General features: G+C 42.7%; 1 protein-coding gene across 12 annotated transcripts in view; it reads left to right on the top strand.

The window, feature by feature from the left end:
* The window catches only part of LOC139410635 (rhotekin a), a 106,510-nt gene that overhangs the window by 53,997 nt on the left and 32,590 nt on the right, over positions 1-19,923 (top strand). For 3 of the 12 annotated variants that reach the window (XM_071155990.1, XM_071155989.1, XM_071155987.1), the window contains exon 1: positions 13,149-13,797. The exons of 7 other annotated variants lie outside the window; for them this stretch is intronic. In XM_071155990.1, coding sequence (XP_071012091.1) covers positions 13,765-13,797 — 33 coding nt within the window. In that variant the 5' untranslated portion in view covers positions 13,149-13,764. Of the gene's footprint in view, positions 1-13,148; positions 13,798-19,923 lie in introns of those variants that run through there. 2 more of the 12 variants (XM_071155986.1, XM_071155985.1) reach the window with 2 other exon arrangements.

The raw sequence follows: 19,923 nt of genomic DNA, 5'->3' as shown, positions 1-19,923 counted from the left end.
ATGATGTTGCTGGGACAGATTGCCGAGGTGTGTGTGTAGTGCAAGCATGTGTCAGGCTGTGAAATTGAATCACGCCTCACCACAGGAGTGTGTGTGTATGTGCAGGATGCCTCTGCAGGACTACACATTGTCTCTCCTAGCAAGAGTTAAAGGCCGCTGTAGTTCTGAGTCTGGGCAGGAGAGAAACACTGTCAATGTTCTTAAATTACTCTAAACTCTACCAGTCGCTGTGAGCTCAAGTGGCCCAATTCTATGGCTTTCATTATTTTGCTTCTGCAAGACAGTTTATTAGGTTCATGGAAATGGATCGCTCTTACAGACAGTGAGTCACGTGGCTATATACAGTGAGGGGGAAAAAGTATTTTATCCCCTGCTGATTTTGTACGTTTTTGCCCAATTTTAATGGTAGGTTTATTTGAACAGTGAGAGACAGAATAACAACAACAACAAAATTAATGAGGGAAATAAGTATTTGACCCCCTCTCAATCAGAAAGATTTCTGGCTCCCAGGTGTCTTTTTATACAGGTAACGAGCTGAGATTAGGAGCACACTCTTAAAGGGAGTGCTCCTAATCTCAGTTTGTTACCTGTATAAAAGACACCTGTCCACAGAAGCAATCAATCAATCAGATTCCAAACTCTCCACCATGACCAAGACCAAAGAGCTCCCCAAGGATGTCAGGGACAAGATTGTAGACCTACACAAGGCTGGAATGGGCAACAAGACCATCGCCAAGCAGCTTGGTGAGAACATGACAACAATTGGTGCGATTATTCGCAAATGGAAGAAACACAAAAGAACCGTCAATCTCCCTCGGCCTGGGGCTCCATGCAAGATCTCACCTCGTGGAGTTGCAATGATCATGAGAACGGTGAGGAATCAGCCCAGAACTACACGGGAGGATCTTGTCAATGATCTCAAGGCAGCTGGGACCATAGTCACCAAGAAAACAATTGGTAACACACTACGCCGTGAAGGACTGAAATCCAGCAGCGCCCGCAAGGTCCCCCTGCTCAAGAAAGCACATATACATGCCCGTCTGAAGTTTGCCAATGAACATCTGAATGATTCAGAGGACAACTGGGTGATTGTGGTCAGTGTTGTGGTCAGATGAGACCAAAATGGAGCTCTTTGACATCAACTCAACTCACCGTGTTTGTAGGAGGAGGAATGCTGCCTATGACACCAAGAACACCATCCCCACCGTCAAACATGGAGGTGGAAACATTATGCTTTGGGGGTGTTTTTCTGCTAAGGGAACAGGACAACTTCACCGCATCAAAGGGACGATGGACGGGGCCATGTAACGTCAAATCTTGGTTGAGAACCTCCTTCCCTCAGCCAGGGCATTGAAAATGGGTCGTGGATGGGTATTCCAGCATGACAATGACCCAAAACACATGGCCAAGGCAACAAAGGAGTGGCTCAAGAAGAAGCACATTAAGGTCCTGGTGTTGCTTAGCCAGTCTCCAGACCTTAATCACATAGAAAATCTGTGGAGGGAGCTGAAGGTTCGAGTTGCCAAACATTAGCCTCGAAACCTTAATGACTTTGAGAAGATCTGCAAAGAGGAGTGGGACAAAATCCCTCCTGAGATGTGTGAACCTGGTGGCCAACTACAAGAAACGTCTGACCTCTGTGATTGCCAACAAGGGTTTTGCCACCAAGTACTAAGTCATGTTTTGCAGAGGGGCCTCATTAAAATGCAAATCAAGTTCTAACATTTTTGACATGTGTTTTTCTGTCTCTCACTGTTCAAATAAACCGACCATTAAAATTATAGACTGATCCTTTCTTTGTCAGTGGGCAAACGTACAAAATCAGCAGGGGATCAAATACTTTTTTCCCTCACTGTATATGGCATTTTTCCTATTTTGTTGCCTAACAACCTGGAATTCAAATGGATTTTAGGGGGGGGGGGGGGTTGTATCATTTGATTTACACAACATGCCTACCACTTTGAAGATGCAAAATATTTTTTTATTGTGAAACAAACAATAAATAACAAAAACTGAAAACATGAGCGTGCGTAAGTATTCACCCCCCCAAAGTCAATACTTTGCAGCAATTACAGCAACAAGTCTCTTGGGTTATGTCTCTATACGCTTGGCACATCTAGCCATTGGGATTTTTGCCAATTTTTCAAGGCAAAACTGCTCCAGCTCCTTCAAGTTGGATGGGTTTTTGCTGGTGTACAGCAATCTTTAAGTCATACTACAGATTCTCAATTGGGTTGAGGTCTGGGATTTGACTAGGCCATTCCAAGACATTTAAATGTTTCCCCTTAAACCACTCGAGTGTTGCTTTAGCAGTATGCTTAGGGTCATTGTCCTGCTGGAAGGTGAACCTCGGTCCCAGTCTCAAATCTCTGGAAGACTGAAACAGGTTTCCCTGTATTTAGCACCATCCATCATTCCTTCAATTCTGAACAGTTTCCCAGTCACTGCCGATGGAAAAAGATCCCTACAGCATGATGCTGCCACCACCATGCTTCACTGTGGGGATGGTATTCTCGGGGTGAAGGGAGGTGTTGTCACACCCTGACCATAGTTTGCTTTGTATGTTTCTATGTTTTGTTTGGTCAGGGTGTGATCTGAGTGGGCATTCTATGTTGTGTGTCTAGTTTGTCTGTTTCTGTGTTTGACCTGATATGGTTCTCAATCAGAGGCAGGTGTTAGTCATTGTCTCTGATTGGGAACCATATTTAGGTAGCCTGTTTGGTGTTGGCTTTTGTGGGTGATTGTCTCCTGTGTCGGTGTTTGTACCACACGGGACTGGTTTCGGGTTTTTACATTTATTGTTTTGTAGTTTGTTCATGTATAGTTTTTCTTATTAAAAAACCATGAACTTCAACCACGCTGCGTATTGGTCCGCCTCTCCTTCGACGGAAGAATCCCGTTACAGGTGTTGGGTTTGCGCCAGACATAGCGTTTTTCTTGATGGCCAAAATGCTCAATTTTATTCTCATCTGACCAGAGTACTTTCTTCCATATGTTGGGGAGTCTCCCACATGCCAACTTTTCAGTTTTTTATTTTTTAATTTCACTTCACCAATTTGGACTATTTTGTGTATGGCCAATACATGAAATCCAAATAAAAATATATTTAAATTACAGGTTGTAATGCAACAAAATAGGAAAAATGCCAAGGGGGATGAATATTTTTGCAAGGCACTGTAAAGCAGGCAGGCCGGCATCGAGGCATTCAGTTACTGTTTGAGTGAACGTTGGGCAAAACAAGTGACCTAAGCAACTTTGAGTGTGGTATGATCGTTGGTGCTGGGTGCACCGGATCCAGTATCTCAGAAACTGACGCAATCCTGCACTTTTCATGCACGACAGTGTCTAGGGTTGGCGGCAGTCCTGTGGGCAAAAACAGCTAGGCTAAGCAAGAAGATACTGAACTTTAATTAATTGGCGTGCAGATTCAGGGAATCAACTCCAGATGCTTCTAATTTTAGATTTCGGTTTGGCTCTCAGCTAGATATCCTCTGTTGGGCTTATACATCTTCACATTTGCGGCAAAAAAATTAGATTTATACACAGAGTATACCAAACATTAGGAACACCTTCATAATATTGAGTTGCACCCCCTCCTTTTTCCCCGAGAACAGCCTCAATTCGTCAGGGTATGGACTCTACATGGTGTCAGAATCGTTCCACAGGGATGCTGGCCCATGTTGACTCAAATGCTACCCACAGTTGTGTCAAGTTGTCTGGATGTCCTTTGGTTGGTGGGCCATTCTTGATACACACAGGAAACTGTTGAGCATGAAAAACCCAGCAGCGTTGCAGTTCTTGACACAAATCGCTGCGCCTGGCACCTACTACCACACCCTGTTCAAAGGCACTTAAATATTGTGTCTATATATTCACCCTCTGAATGGCATACTAACACAATCCATGTCTCAATTTGTCTTTCACCTAGATTCACCTGGTGAATGTTTTGTATACTCAGTGTATGCATGTTTCAACACAATTTCCCTAGGTCAAAGCAAATATAGTACGCTGCTCTTTGTGCCTCTCAAACTAAGCTATTGCAGTCTTAGGATACCTGGTAGTAAGGTTATACTGGAGGGTCTAACTGATGCCTGTTTATGGGTAGATACAGTTGAAGTCAGAAGTTTACATACACCTTAGCCAAATACATTTAAACTCAGTTTTTCACAATTCCTGACAATTAATCTTAGTAAAAATTCCCTCTCTTAGGTCATTTAGGATCACCACTTTATTTTAAGAATGTGAAATGTAAGAATAATAGTAGAGAGAGGGATTTATTTCAGCTTTTATTTCTTTCATCACATTCCCAGTGGGTCAGAAGATGAAATACACTTAATTAGTATTTGGTAGCATTGCCTTTAAATTGTTTAACTTGGGTCAAACGTTTCGGTGAGCCTTCCTCAAGCTTCCCACAATAAGTTGGGTGAATTTTGGCCCATTCCTCCTGACAGAGCTGGTGTAACTGAGTCAGGTTTGTGGGCCTCCTTGCTCGCACATGCTTTTTCAGTTCTGCCCACAACATTTCTATAGGATTGAGGTCACCGCTTTATGATGGCCACTCCAATACCTTGACTTTGTTGTCCTTTAACCATTTTGCCACAACTTTGGAAGTATGCTTGTCCATTTGGAAGGCGCATTTGCGACCAAGCTTTAACTGATGTCTTGAGATGTTGCTTCAATATATCCACATAATTTCCCTTCCTCATGCAGCCATCTATTTTGTGAAGTGCACCAGTCCCTCCTACAGCAAAGAACCCCCACAACATGATGCTGCCACCCCCGTGCTTCACGGTTGGGATGGTGTTCTTCGGCTTGCAAGCCTCCCCCTTTTTCCTCCAAACATAGCGATGGTAATTATGGCCAAACCAGTTCTAATTTTCTTTCATCAGACCAGAGGACATTTCTCCAAAAAGTATGATCTTTGTTCCCATGTGCAGTTGCAAACCATAGTCTGGCTTTTTTATGGCGGGTTTGAAGCAGTGGTTTCTTCCTTGCTGAGCGGCCTTTCAGGTTATGTCGATATAGGACTCGTTTTACTATGGATATAGATACTTTTGTACATGTTTCCTCGAGCATCTTCACTAGGTCCTTTGCTATTGTTATGGGATTGATTTGCACTTTTCGCACCAAAGTACGTTCATCTCTAGGAGACAGAACGCGTCTCCTTCCTGAGCGGTGTGGCGGCTGCGTGGTCCCATGGTGTTTATATTTGCGTACTATTGTTTGTACAGATGAACATGGTACCTTCAGGCGTTTGGAAATTGCTCCCAAGGATGAACCAGACTTGTGGAGGTCTATGATTTTTTTTTGAGGTCTTGGCTGATTTCTTTTGATTTTCCCATGATATCAAGCAAAGAGGCACTGAGTTTGAAGGTAGGCCTTAAAATACATCCACAGATACACCTCCAATTGACTCAAATTATGTCAGCCTATCAGAAGCTTCTAAAGCTATGACATCATTTCTGGATTTTTCCAATCTGTTTAAAGGCACAGTCAACTTCGTGTATGTAAACTTCTGACCCACTGGAATTGTGATACAGTGAAATAATTTGTCTGTAAACAATTGTTGGAAAATTACTTGTGTCGTGCACAAAGTAGATGTCCTAACCGACTTTCCAAAACTATAGTAGGTTAACAAGAAATTTGTGGAGTGGTTGAAAAACGAGTTTTAATGACTCCAACCTAAGTGTACGTAAACTTCCGAATTCAACTGTAGATGGCTGTGTGGATACCTTTACTTTAGGTGTAAATCCCCAGAGAGGACTGTGGGAGCTGGGACTGGGTCAGTCTCTCTGGTCTGGACTGAGGTGGGCTGGCTGGGCTTGACTGGGCTGGCTGGGCATTATTTGACTGGAATGGGCTGCCCGGACAGCCTGTTCTCCCCTCTGCCTCTGGAAGATTTCGTCAGCGGAACAAACCCTCAGACAGGGTGATGTTATGCAACCCCCCTACCCACAAGCTCTCGATTAGGGGTCACTAGTACAGGGTCACAGACGGAGTGGGGGTCTGGGGTGTTGAAACAGTGCCCTTTTTTAAGTTGGCTGACTTTGACTCTGGGATGGCTTCCCATAAGGCTGTCTACCTGTTATGTTGTGGAGCTCTTTTCTCCTGCACATGTTTGCTCTCTCTCTCTCCCCTTGCTCTTGCCCTCTCTGTCTCTCTCTCCTTCCTCTCTTTTTCTTTCTCTCTCTCTGCACAATAGCCTTTCCCAGTGAAGAAGCAGAATGCCACACTCTTCCTCCAGCAGGGGGGTGTCTAATCTTGACTGGGAGATGTAAAGGCTAAGCTAGTTTACTGTAGTGGTGCAGGCCTTTTCATTGGCCCTTGGAAGCACACAGCTCACTCCTCATCGGCTGGCCACTTGTCTGTCCCAGAGACCCATTGTTAACCCCTGCTCAGCCACGCCCCCCTCAGACAAGGTGTCATTGGTCAGTGTGTCAGAACACCGGTCATGTTCGTAGATAATGTTTGTGTCAGGTACACTTAGGCTGAACTTAAGCCCCTTGACCCCACTGTTGTTGACCACGGCTGTCTTGTAATGCCTGTTGCTGTGAGAATCTAGAGAATCCATCTAAACCACGTGTCAAAATCATTCCACGGAGGTGCCGAGTGTCTGCAGGTTCTCTCTCCTCCCTTGCACTTGATGAATTAATTAAGGTCACTAATTAGTAAGGACCCCCCCCCACACCTGGTTGTCTAGGTCTTAATTGAAAGGAAAAAGAAAAATCTGCAGATGTTGTTGATCAGATGATGGTCCTACAGCAGATGATGTTGATCAGATGATGGTCCTACAGCAGATGTTGTTGATCAGATGATGGTCCTACAGCAGATGTTGTTGATCAGATGATGGTCCTACAGCAGATGTTGTTGATCAGATGATGGTCCTACAGCAGATGTTGTTGATCAGATGATGGTCCTACAGCAGATGTTGTTGATCAGATGATGTTGAATAGATGTTGTTGATCAGATGATGGTCCTACAGCAGATGTTGTTGATCAGATGATGGTTCTACAGCAGATGATGTTGATCAGATGATGTTGATCAGATGATGGTCCTACAGCAGATGATGTTGATCAGATGATGTTGATCAGATGATGTTGATCAGATGATGGTCCTACAGCAGATGATGTTGATCAGATGATGGTCCTACAGCAGATGATGTTGATCAGATGGTGTTAATCAGATGATGGTCCTACAGCAGATGATGTTGATCAGATGGTGTTAATCAGATGATGGTCCTACAGCAGATGATGTTGATCAGATTATGTTAATCAGATGATGGTCCTACAGCAGATGATGTTGATGGCTGCTTGACCACACTGCCCCTGGCTCTTAACAGTGTGGTAGTCATAACAGTACTCACAGTGAAGCGGTTACCATGACAAACCGTCGCGAGACTGCCTCCTCCACAGTCTTTAGCCGGAGGTGAAGATCTCTGTTATAGATGTAGAGATGGGTAGTGCGTGACTGTACTGTATTTGAGTGTAGTCATGCCAAACGGGCCCACTCCTCCTCCCTCCAAACCTCATTTCTTATATCTTACCAGATCTTCATCTGTTTTCCATTCCACTTCTTTACTCGACCACATCTAGGGCTGTGGCGGTCGTGAAATTTTATCAGCAGGTTATTGTCATACAAAAGACTGCCGGTCTCACGGTAATTGGCCATTAATTAACATGAACACATATAGCTTCTCCAGGACTCCACACATACAAGCCGCTGATGCGAGCCTTTGGAACATTTAAAGTATAATAAATCAATTGAATATACACCATCACAATACATCCATGATTTACTTTAGTCAGGTCTAAAGAAACATTATGATATAAAGATAATGTATTTCAGATGAACAGAATATGAGTTGGCCTACTGTAATCTGGATATGCGCCGTGCCATAGTCTGTAGACTTGTTCATATAGGGGTCAAGATATGCTTATAAATCGCATGCTATTATTAGATTTTTTGGTAAGAAGAATATAATTGAACTTAGCTGAATAAAATAGTAAGGATATGTTTCCCATTCTGCAGCAAGAGTACACATATGAAGTGGCTATGTTGAGCGTGAAAGTGATAATTTGAAACAGGTCCTATATGTTAGATTTAGAGTTATTTGGCAACTTTAGTTGTGAATAATACAACCCTTAGAATGTCTTAGAAATCAAAACATAGAGTACGGTATATTGGCTAAATGATGTGACTATAGGCTATTGATGATTTGAGAAAGAAGCAGAAAAAGCTTGCACTCTGTTCCTTGCCTCAGGCTGCACACACTGTTCTCTCATCAAGTGAGCATATTTTCAGCCATCAGACTAGTCTCAATTGAATCTTGTCTTTACTAATATGTGAAATTCATTTCGAATGGCCAGTTATTGGACAAGAACAGTGGCGGTGGGAAAAGACATGTCATCTGTATGCACCCGAATAGCGAATGGAGGCCACTTTCCCAAGGGTTCGTTTTTCACTCATGTCGGTAGGCTACTACGGTTATTTCACTGCATAACCGGTAATATTCTACCCAAACGCTTTATGCCATGGGCTCTCCAACCCTGTTTCTCTCCAACCCAGTGCTTAATTTAGGAAAACAAGTGAAATCTCTTCGGGAACATCGACAGTAGCATGTTTTCACAATGAAACATTTTCAATTAAACTGACAGTCCCTCTCTCTGCACACTGGAGAATGGAATGAAGGAGAGAGGGGTGGAGATGAAAACTCATGGTGGTGAGATATTCTGTAGCTAAAGGTAATGTGTCAGCCTATTAATTATGAAAATATAAAAAGTGCTGTATTACTAGGCTATTTGCACACCTGGATTGTATAATATTTTCCCATAATTCTTTAAAAAAAATTCAAGGTCTTTCAAGTTGATTGTTGATCATCGCTAGACAGCCATGTTCAAGCCTTGCCATAGATTTTCAAGACGATTCTATGTCAAAACTGTAACTAGGCCACACGGGAACATTCAATGTCGTCTTGGGAAGCAACTCTCTAGTACTTACCAATGGCAATCATACCCATAACATGATACAGCCACCTGATGTGTTGTGTTGTTTTTGCCCCAAAAATTTGTATTCAAGACAAAAAGTTAAGGATGTTTGTATCTTTGTAGAGACTGGGTGTATTGATACACCATCCAAAGCCTAATTAATGACTTCACCATGTTCAAAGGGATATTTATTTGTACACATTTACCAATCGGTGCCTTTCTTTGCAAGGCATTGAAAAACATCCCTGGTCTTTGTGGTTGAAAGGTGTTTGAAATTCACTACTCAATTGAGAGACCTTACAGATAATTGTGTGTGTGTGGTACATGTTCACCATTATTGAACACGGAATGAGTCCATGCAACTTATTATGCAATTTGTTACACTTGAACTTATTTAGGCTTGCCATAACAAAGGGGTTGAATAATTATCGGATCAAGGCATTTCAGCTTTAAAACATTTTATTAATAAAAAAAAAAAAATCTACAAAAACAAAATCCACTTTGACAATATGGGGTATTGTGTGTAAATCAGTTACACAAAATCTCAATGTAATCAATTTTAAACTCAGACTGTAACGCAACAAAATGTGGAAAAAGTAAAGGGTTGTGAATACTTTCTGAAGGCACCGTAGGGAGGCTACAATGGCAAAGGGGGATAACTAGTCAGTTGTACAACTGAATGCCTTCAACTGAAATGTGTCTAACGCATTTAACTCAACCCCTCTGAATCAGAGAGGTGCGGGGGGCTGCATTGACATCCACGTCTTAGGCGCCCAGGGAACTGTGCGTTAACTGCCTTGCTCAGGGACAGAATAACAGATTTTTACCTTGTCAGCTCGGGGATTTGATCCAGCAACCTTTCGGTTACTGGCCCAACACTCTCTAACCACTAAAAATGAATTCCAAGACATGTCATTAGCATGCCATGCATCTCATACTATAGACTTTTACTGTATAAGCCATTTAATGTATGCTCATAAGTTATCACACATTATACCTATAGTGCCTATAAAGTATTAACAATCTGATTTATGCTTTCAGAAACATTGCTAGTTGAACGCTAAGAACTTGTATTTGGCAGAGCATGCAGTCAGTGTATTTGAAGCCCGTTTGTTCTCAGTTAATTCTGTAGGCCATCCGTTTCCTCCACTCTCCTTTCCATCACCCAGGCTGCAAAACGCTTTCATCCATCACCAGCTGACAGCACGATACGCATCAGCGCACACCAACTTCCCAGCGCACCCACAAGGCTTTGCAATTTAGCCACGGCCAGGGAACAAGGAACGGCTAATGTTTTGCTTATAGAGTAGGCTTGGGATAAATATACTGATTTATTTGACAAATATTATAATATATCAGTCAAAAGTTTGGACACACCTACTCATTCAAGTTTTTTTTCATTATTTTTTTTATGATTTTCTACATTGTAGAATAATAGTGAAGACATCAAAACTATGAAATAACACATATGGATTCATGTAGTAACCAAAAAAGTGTGAAACAAATCTAAATATATTTTAGATTCTTTAACGTAGCCACCCTTTACCTTGATGACAGCTTTGCACACTCTTGTGTAAAATACACCAGGTGCAATTTCGAAAATTTGGTTGTGCATCAGCAGTTTTTCTCTTGTCATTCACTCAATTAGCTGATAATTAGTCATGTCAATTTTTAGCTTTGTAGTTAGTTCAGCCAGCGATCAAACTTGTAGTAATCATGGCTGAATACCGACCGGGCATGCAGGGCACGTGCCCAGGGGCCTTGACCTCCAGGGGGCCTCCCCTTTTTTGATTTAGTTAGTTATTTTCACTTAGATATCATATTAACATGGCATAAGTATTGGCAAAATGTGTAGAATTGTAGGAATTTAGCTTTAAAGGCCCCCACCAGAGGGCAATGCTGCCCCTATTTTGAAGTAATTCCTGTCTTATATTTTGAAGTAATTCCTGTTTAGGTTCCACCTGCGAAGAATGACGCAGGCTGCTAATGCATATTCATGAATTGGGGGGTTGGTACGAGGTGGAGAAATAACAAGTAGGGTACTGTCATCTTTCAGTGTAGCTTTCTAGCATGCTAGCCTTTTCTACATAGCTAGGTAATGTTATCTGTTGTTGTTATACCATATTCAAAAGATTAGCCAGGTGGCTAGGCTAGGGGTGGTTCTGCAGCTGGATTTGTAATACGCATTTAGGAAAAACTTTGCCACGGATTAATAGAGGAAACCAGTAACTTTTGACTTGGGCATTTATTGTTATCTCAAGTTTTGGAATGTTCCATAAATTGCGACCGCGAATATGCCTTACAAAGAATAGGATGAAGCTCCGGTAATATGGATAACTTAACTGTCTGGACTAGAGATGCTCTTTTATACATTGTAATGGACACGGTGCAACCTTTGGTAGACTGCTGGCAGGCCATTTAGCTGCGTGACAGCAATGCCAAGTCAGCCAGTGCTCATGCCATGGTTCTCACAGCTAGGGGAAGGGAAATGATAGGCTACAATAACTTTGCTCATGATGCCCGCCGCTAATGATATGTAACTACACCCTGAGCACATGGGGCGTGAAACAAAACACCAATACAAATGTAACAGCACAAAATAGATAATAAACAACTTCGTGGAATTTTCTTTCTTTTCATTATAAGATATACACTAATGATTTCTAGCTGCACCAATCAAAGCAGTGGATCGTGGTCAAAACCATTCATCGTGGGGCGACGGAGGGAGCAGGGTTCCAAAATCATATCACACGCAATTTTACCATTTATGAAATGGTCATATATACGCTACCATTCAAAAGTTTGGGGTCACTTAAAAATGTCCTTGTTTTTGAAAGAAAAGCACATTTTCTGTCCATTAAAATAACATAAAATTTATCAGAAATAGAGTGTAGACATTGTTAATGTTGTACATGACTATTGTAGCTGGAATCGGCTGATTTTTTAATGGAATATCTACATAGGTGTGCAGAGGCCCATTATCAGCAACCACCACTCTTGTGTTCCAATGGCATGTGGTGTTAGCTAAACCAAGTTGATCATTTTAAAAGGCTAATTGATCACAGAAAATCCTTTTGCAATTATGTTAGCACAGCTGAAAACTGTTGTCCTGATTAAAGAAGCAATAAAACTGGCCTTCTTTAGACTAGTTAAGTCTCTGGAGCGTCAGCATTTGTGGGTTCGATTACAGGCTCAAAATGGCCAGAAACAAATAACTTTCTTCTGAAACTCGGCAGTCTATTCTTGTTCTGAGAAATGAAGGCTATTCCATGTGAGAAATTGCCAAGAAACTGAAGATCTCGCAAAACGCTGTGTACTAGTCCCGTCACAGAACAGTGCAAACTGGCCCTAACCAGAATAGAAAGAGGAGTGGGAGGCCCCGGTGCACAACTGAGCAAGAGGACAAGTACATTAGTGTCTAGTTTGAGAAACAGACGCCTCACAAGTCTTCAACTAGCAGCTTCATTAAATAGTACCCACAAAACACCAGTCTCAACGTCAACAGTGAAGCGGCGACTTCGGGATGCTGGCCTTCTAGGTAGAGTTGCAAAGATAAAAGCCATAGCTCAGACTGACCAATGAAAAGAAAAGATTCAGATGGGCAAAAGAACAGACACTGGACAGAGGAACTCTGCCTAGAAGGCCAGCAACCCAGAGTCGCCTCTTCACTGTTGATGTTGAGATTGGTGTTTTGCGGGTAGTGACCCAAAACTTTTGAACGGTAGTGTATATTTTATATAATTGCAAGAAATGTACTTTAAAACATACATTTCTCTCCACCGTCAAGAGATGAAACATTTGTATGCAAGTTGGGGGCCCCCAAAAGGCTAGAGCCAGCCCTGCATGTAAAACATTTGCTATTTGGTATTTTATATTTGCTTATTGCGCACAGTATTGAGGCGAAATGTTGTCACAGTCCCGGATTGAAATTTGGATAGATGATAGTCATCTTCACATTTTCCAAACACCTCCGATTATCCTTTATTTAAACAGAGTCCAGGCAATGACCGTTTCAGAACCTCACAAGCACCGACTGTCACACAGTCTCCACACGGTAAACTGGCGATGATGTAATCTTGAAACGTTATTTGCTTGAGCAATGGAAATTCGGCGAGGATAGAGAAAAGAGGGGGAGGAGGAAGAGATTTAGCAGGGATTTGGGTTACAGTACTGTTGTGGCACAGTAGCCTAGCTGTGGACTCATGCGCTGTAAGAAAACAACGTACCTTTGCTATAACACAGGCGATTTGAGTCATACGGGATCTGTCACTATTTCAAAACCATTGTGGAATCGGACGCACATGCATTCTATTTATTTTGGATATCATTTTTCATAGTGGGCAGCTATAGCCACAGTCAGTAACGGATTTGACAGACGCGCAACCTTATACTAAAACCTTGCCCACGCTCCTGCCTGCTTTCTCGGGTGTGCACACCCGCCTCCTCAGCCCCCCGCCCGGTGCTGGAGAGCGAGTCGGAGGGGCTAGTTTACTGATGACAGCGCAGAGATGAGCTTGGGCAGATGAATGCCACATTCACCACTGGTCCTGCGCGAGCCAGGGATATCCGGTTTTGGTGAACGGACTATAGTGATCATACATAACACTGCAGTGGGCTACATACAACCTTTCTGAAGATACTTGGATATTCTGTTAATTGATTGATTTATGTCTTGAGGAATCTGTTTTCTGGGTGTGAGGGAGGTTTGGAACGTTGCGTGTAGCCTGTTGCGTAAGCGGTTTGCCGGTTTGGAGACTTGAAGAGTGTACATCTTTCAATCATGGCCGGCATGAATAACTCAAAGAATCAGCGGGTAAGTGTGCTGGCTTTATGTTGATCGAAGTAAATAGGTAATTTATGTTTTCATAGGTGTTTCTAGTGGAAATGTCGACACGCTTTAATTTAGAGACTATTTGATCTTGGCTACATAGGAATTGTGCGTTCTTCTGCCATAAAATCATCACAACAGTCTGTCATGACATAAATACATATGACAAGTCCACTTGTAGTAAGTAGCTCATTGTACAGCAGGGAAAGTACATTGTTAAAAGTCGTGCCATTTTTATGGCGAAACCCTGTGGGGACAAGGAGAGTGCATGACATACTGTATGCCATCATGACCATGAACAAACAGTTCTTCTCTGTGGTGACATTGAAGGCATGCTAGATTATTCTCTACAAATGGACATTAGTCAAAGACACACACATTCTTTGGCTGTGGCATAGCTCTCATCTGGTTGGGTCACAGGGTAGATGGGGTGTGGTTTGGGATGTTCTGTGGGACATTAGGAGACATTGTCTTTCAACTTCTGAGAAGTGGGACATTGCAGCTACTGTGCTTTTTAATGACGTTTCAGTCATCAATACATTTCCAGACTGTGGAGAGCTGCTGTAGATGCCTTGTGCTTCTGTCAGAGTATTATAGCAGTGGCCTGAATCTCTGTCCATTTCTCTTGTACCACACTGACTTTGATACAGGACAAGATCACCTGTATTTGGACCTGTCTTATCATATACAATCTCAATGTCAACTTGTGTTGTTCTATGTGCTGGGCTCCAGGCACATGCCAGCATCACTGAAGCACTGCTGCAGCAGACAGAAATGTTTGAGCTTGAGGGTGTGTGACCGCTCTTATGAGGACTGTCTAGGACTCCTTCCTGTTGTGTGTGTGTGCATGTTTTGTTGCCTATACGGATTCGTTGTAGTCTAATATGAAAAAAGTCACTTGCGTTGTGACACAGAGGCTGCTACAGCCAGTCTCTCTTTTATATATTTTAATTCTAGGAATCTCTCTACATCTCCATTCGCTGTCATTACTAGTCACAGAGACAGACATACTCTTATCATTAAATGTAAAAAGGTCATCATGCTAGTTTCAGTAGAGATCTCTTTTTGCGTTAGTGTAATGATAGGCCTACAGTCTGTACATGTGATTCCTCTGCTTTCCACAATCAATATAGTCACTGCAGAGGAGCAGAATGCAGTAACATCCTGTCTCTCTCTCTCTCGCTCTCTCGCTCTCTGCTCGGCTTCAGCTGTAAAGGTCAGGACATGTTTCCTCTGTCTTTCACATATCTGTCATTGTGACTGCCTCTGGCCACCCAGGCCAGCGCAATATCATGGCTCCTGTCCTGGGGGTTAAGGACCGTGACACAGGTATGATGTTGTAGGACTCCTGTCCTGGGGGTTAAGGACCGTGACACGGGTATGATGTTTATAGGACTCCCAATTCTCTAGTCGGCACGAGCTAATAGGGGCCATTTCTCTTTGTGTGTGTGTGTGCGTGTGTGTCCTTGAAGTTATTGTCGAAGTGAGAACCAGAGAGGAGGAGGTGAAGTGAGAGATTTTGGGCCCAGTGATCCCTATCTTCTCCAGCAGGTGATATATTTTATTTTTTTCGCTCACCAAGCCTGGAGTTTTTGTATGGCTTATTTGCTACGTGTGGCTTATTTGATTAATGATTAGGTTCTTACGAGCGTACTGATGTAATTAGAACACATGACATCCTGGCAACTTTGTGAAGAAAAAACAAATATAGGAGTTGTCTGGTCATCACTAGTTACCACAGCCACAGTCATAAACCTCGCCTATTTCTGCCATTTCTCTTCTCAAAATGTGATTTTAACCACACTGCTAACCTTGTCTAACCTTAAATTAAGCAAATAAAAGCTAAATATTTGTTTTCATGAATTTTTAAGATAGAGATTTTTAAACTTTGGCTGTGGTAAGTAGTATAAACCCCTTGTGCCTTTTCTTCACATGCGTTATCTGGCCTCTCATTGGCTCGAGTGGTCCCACCTGAAATAAAAAAATAAATACAATTTAGTTCTCTCTGTCCCGACTTGTTTTTAGAAGCGGCGAATCATTCTGGTTGGTTTTTCCTGATGAGCTGCAGGGTGCCTCCTACGAGCCTGTTGAGAGAGGAGATGTGGAAGAGGGATGGAGGAGAGATGGAGAGCAGTATATTAGACAGTCAAAGTGATTGATGTCTCTGCAGGGGATAGATTTATGTGTATGTAGATAGACTCCAGCAGCCAGACAGGTAATTCAGTGTGGCAGGCATCTCTCGCAGCAGACAGGTACCAGTCAGTCATTTATATAGTCTGTCAGGCCCTCGTATGGCCTACCTGTTTAGTGGGAGAACAGTTCACGATGATCCGTGTTACACTGCTCTATGTCTGATTGAAAGGTGTGTGTGTTTTACCACAGTCCACACCTACAGTGGGGCAAAAAAGTATTTAGTCAGCCACCAATTGTGCAAGTTCTCCCACTTAAAAAGATGAGAGGCCTGTAATTTTCACCATAGGTACACTTGAACTATGACAGACAAAATGAGAAAAGAAATATCCAGAAAATCACATTGTAGGTTTATAATGAATTTATTTGCAAATTATGGTGGAAAATAAGTATTTGGTCAATAACAACATTTTATCTCAATACTTTATATACCCTTTGTTGGCAATGACAGAGGTCAAACGTTTTCTGTAAGTCTTCACAAGGTTTTCACACACTGTTGCTGGTATTTTGGCCCATTCCTCCATGCAGATCTCCTCTATAGCAGTGATGTTTTGGGGCTGTTGCTGGGCAACACGGACTTTCAACTCCCTCCAAATATTTTCTATGGGGTTGACATCTGGAGACTGGCTAGTCCACTCCAGGACCTTGAAATGCTTCTTACGAAGCCACTCCTTTGTTGCCCGTGCGGTGTGTTTGGGATCATTGTCATGCTGAAAGACCCAGCCACGTTTCATCTTCAATGCCCTTGCTGATGGAAGGAGGTTTTCACTGAAAATCTCACGATACATGGCCCCATTCATTCTTCCCTTTACACGGATCAGTCGTCCTGGTCCCTTTGCAGAAAAACAGCCCCAAAGCATGATGTTTCCACCCCCATGCTTCACAGTAGGTATGGTGTTCTTTGGATGCAACTCAGCATTCTTTGTCCTCCAAACACGACGAGTTGAGTTTTTACCAAAACGTTATATTTTGGTTTCATCTGACCATATGACATTCTCCCAATCTTCTTCTGGATCATCCAAATGCTCTCTAGCAAACTTCAGACGGGCCTGGACAGGTATTGGCTTAAGCAGGAGGACACGTCTGGCACTGCAGGATTTGAGTCCCTGGCGGCGTAGTGTGTTACTGATGGTAGGCTTTGTTACTTTGGTCCCAGCTCTCTGCAGGTCATTCACTAGGTCCCCCCACGTGGTTCTGGGATTTTTGCTCACCGTTCTAGTGATCATTTTGACCCCACGGGGTGAGATCTTGCGTGGAGCCCCAGATCGAGGGAGATTATCAGTGGTCTTGTATGTCTTCCATTTCCTAATAATTGCTCCCACAGTTGATTTCTTCAAACCAAGCTGCTTACCTATTGCATATTCAGTCTTCCCAGCCTGGTGCAGGTCTACAATTTTGTTTCTGGTGTCCTTTGACAGCTCTTTGGTCTTGGCCATAGTGGAGTTTGGAGTGTGACTGTTTGAGGTTGTGGACAGGTGTTTTTTATACTGATAACAAGTTCAAACAGGTGCCATTAATACAGGTAACGAGTGGAGGACAGAGGAGCCTCTTAAAGAAGAAGTTCCAGGTCTGTGAGAGACAGAAATCTTGCTTGTTTGTAGGTGACCAAATACTTATTTTCCACCATAATTTGCTAATAAATTCATTAAAAATCCTACAATGTGATTTTTCTGGATTTTTTTTCTAATTTTGTCTGTCATAGGTGAAGTGTACCTATGATGAAAATTACAGGCCTGTCATCTTTTTAAGTGGGAGAACTTGCACAATTGGTGGCTGACTAAATACTTTTTTGCCCCACTGTAATTAACCAACCATGTTCAATGTTAGCTAGCTAGCTAACATTAGTCATTAACTAGCAGTGCAAATAGCTCTGAGATACAAACGTTAGATAGCTAACAGTACGCTTTAACATGAAATTAAAATGACGTTCTGACAAAATTAGAAATATATAATATATGAACATTTAGCTAGTTAGGCTCTCTTACCCAAATACATGGATGGACACTTCTCCCTCTCTGTCATGGATGCCATGGTTGCCCTTAGTTTGAAAATGTAATCCGAAGACAGGTCTTTTATACAACAGCCTTCTGTGTTCTCTTTTCGACTCCCTCTTCATATTTGCAATCAAATGACAGAATTTTCTCCAATTCCACTGGGCATGCCACTGATTTCAAAACTCGTTCCTCCGGTAAGTGGAGAGCAACACTTTTGCATTTCTACTACGTGATATCTTTTATTTTTTTTAAAGCCACGTTAAAAAGGATTACCTACACATACTGACCAGCTCACGTTATAGGCAGAAGCGTGCTACATGGCTGACCAATCCGAACTCATCTGTTGGGAAGGCTATCCCATCCATTATCTCAGGCAATCATGGCTAGCGGGAAGGTTCTTGACTCTTTCCGTGGCTCAACCAACTAGGCTTGTAATATAAACAATGTATTCGTATTTACAGGTGGCATACAATTTTGTTATTAAGGCTCTCCTGTGAAGTAGTGACGCGTGACATATGCCTAGTTTCCTGAAACGAGTCACATATGATGATGAACACTGTCCCCTCAATGTCCCATGAGGCTCAGTTGGTAGAGCATGGCGCTTGCAATGCCAGGTTTGTGGGTTTGATTCCCACAGGGGACCAGTATGGGGAAAAAAGTATGAAAACGTATGAACTCACTACTGTAAGTCGTTCTGGATAAGAACGTCTGCTAAATGACGTAAATGTAATGATATGTCAAGGTGGCAGAGCCAATGGTCCTGCTCACAGCATCACAACAAGCATCTTCTACTTGCTATCTACTTCTATGTGTGTGTGTGTGTGTGTGTGTGTGTGTGTGTTCTAAATAAGGCAGCAGCAGTGACGTTAAGTCAGGGTGTGTTTGTTTTCGTTTGGTGTGTTTGTGTATGCATGTTTTGGATGTGTGGTCTATGTGTGTAGTCACCCAGGGTCCAAGGTCCCCCTGCAATGTCTGCTGGAAGTCTATATTAGGGGAAGGTTAGAGTGGGAGGGTTAGGGGGGGGGGGGGAGTTTAAGGGCCAGCTAGGCCGGCTCATCTGATTAGCCCTGATTTCCTCATCCAGCTTCAGACACAGAAAAGCCCTGGATTAGAGAGTGCCACGCAGCCACCAGCAGTGTGGGTGTGACTGTGTGTGGGGTGTATGTGTGTGTGTGTACAGGCACCACAAGTGGGGTCTATCTCTTTCTGGCACACCATGTCCTCTCCCCCTCATCCCTCCTCTCTTCTACAGCAGATTCCTCTCTCTGCATTGTATCTGTCTGTCTCTCGCTCTGTCTCTCTCGCTCCGTCTTTCTTCAATTAAATTCCAGGATGAAGAGAAGAATCAAAAAGGTCTCGTTGAGAGAGATCATAGGAGACTTTGATCAGGGTCTTACCTAGACCTATCTTAACAGTTATTCTCTTTTATCTTCCGTTAGCTTACAAGAAAAGCCAGCTAATCAGTTAACGAGCCAGCGCTCTGAACATGTGTAGTAGTTTGTGGCTTTGTTCCAACCTACAATATAACACTGGGCCTTTTCTACTGTCTATTATGCTTGTGTGTGTATAGGCGCCCTGCTGTGCATAATGGTTTTGTGTGTAATTAATTTCCTCCTGCAGCTCCCGGACAGTCAGTTTTGCCAATCATTCTCATTAGAGTTTTTCCCATTCCTGTTAGATTGGCAGACGATGGAATGTAGTGGAGTTAGGGCTGGGCGATATGGCCCAAATATCATATTTAAATATAACCTTTATTTAACTAGGCAAGTCAGTTAAGAACAAATTTTTATTTACAATGATGGCCTACCGGGGCACAGTGGGTTAAAACCTCTATAGGATTGGTGGGTCCCCCTTCGGGACGGTTGAGCTAGCGTAGGCTGTGATTAGCATGAGGTTGTAAGTAACAAGAACATTTTCCAGGACATAG

Source organism: Oncorhynchus clarkii, chromosome 6 (genome assembly GCF_045791955.1).
Source record: "Oncorhynchus clarkii lewisi isolate Uvic-CL-2024 chromosome 6, UVic_Ocla_1.0, whole genome shotgun sequence".
NCBI lineage: Eukaryota > Metazoa > Chordata > Actinopteri > Salmoniformes > Salmonidae > Oncorhynchus > Oncorhynchus clarkii.
Note: the sequence above shows the minus strand (reverse complement) of the source record. Positions and strands in the feature narration are given on the sequence as shown.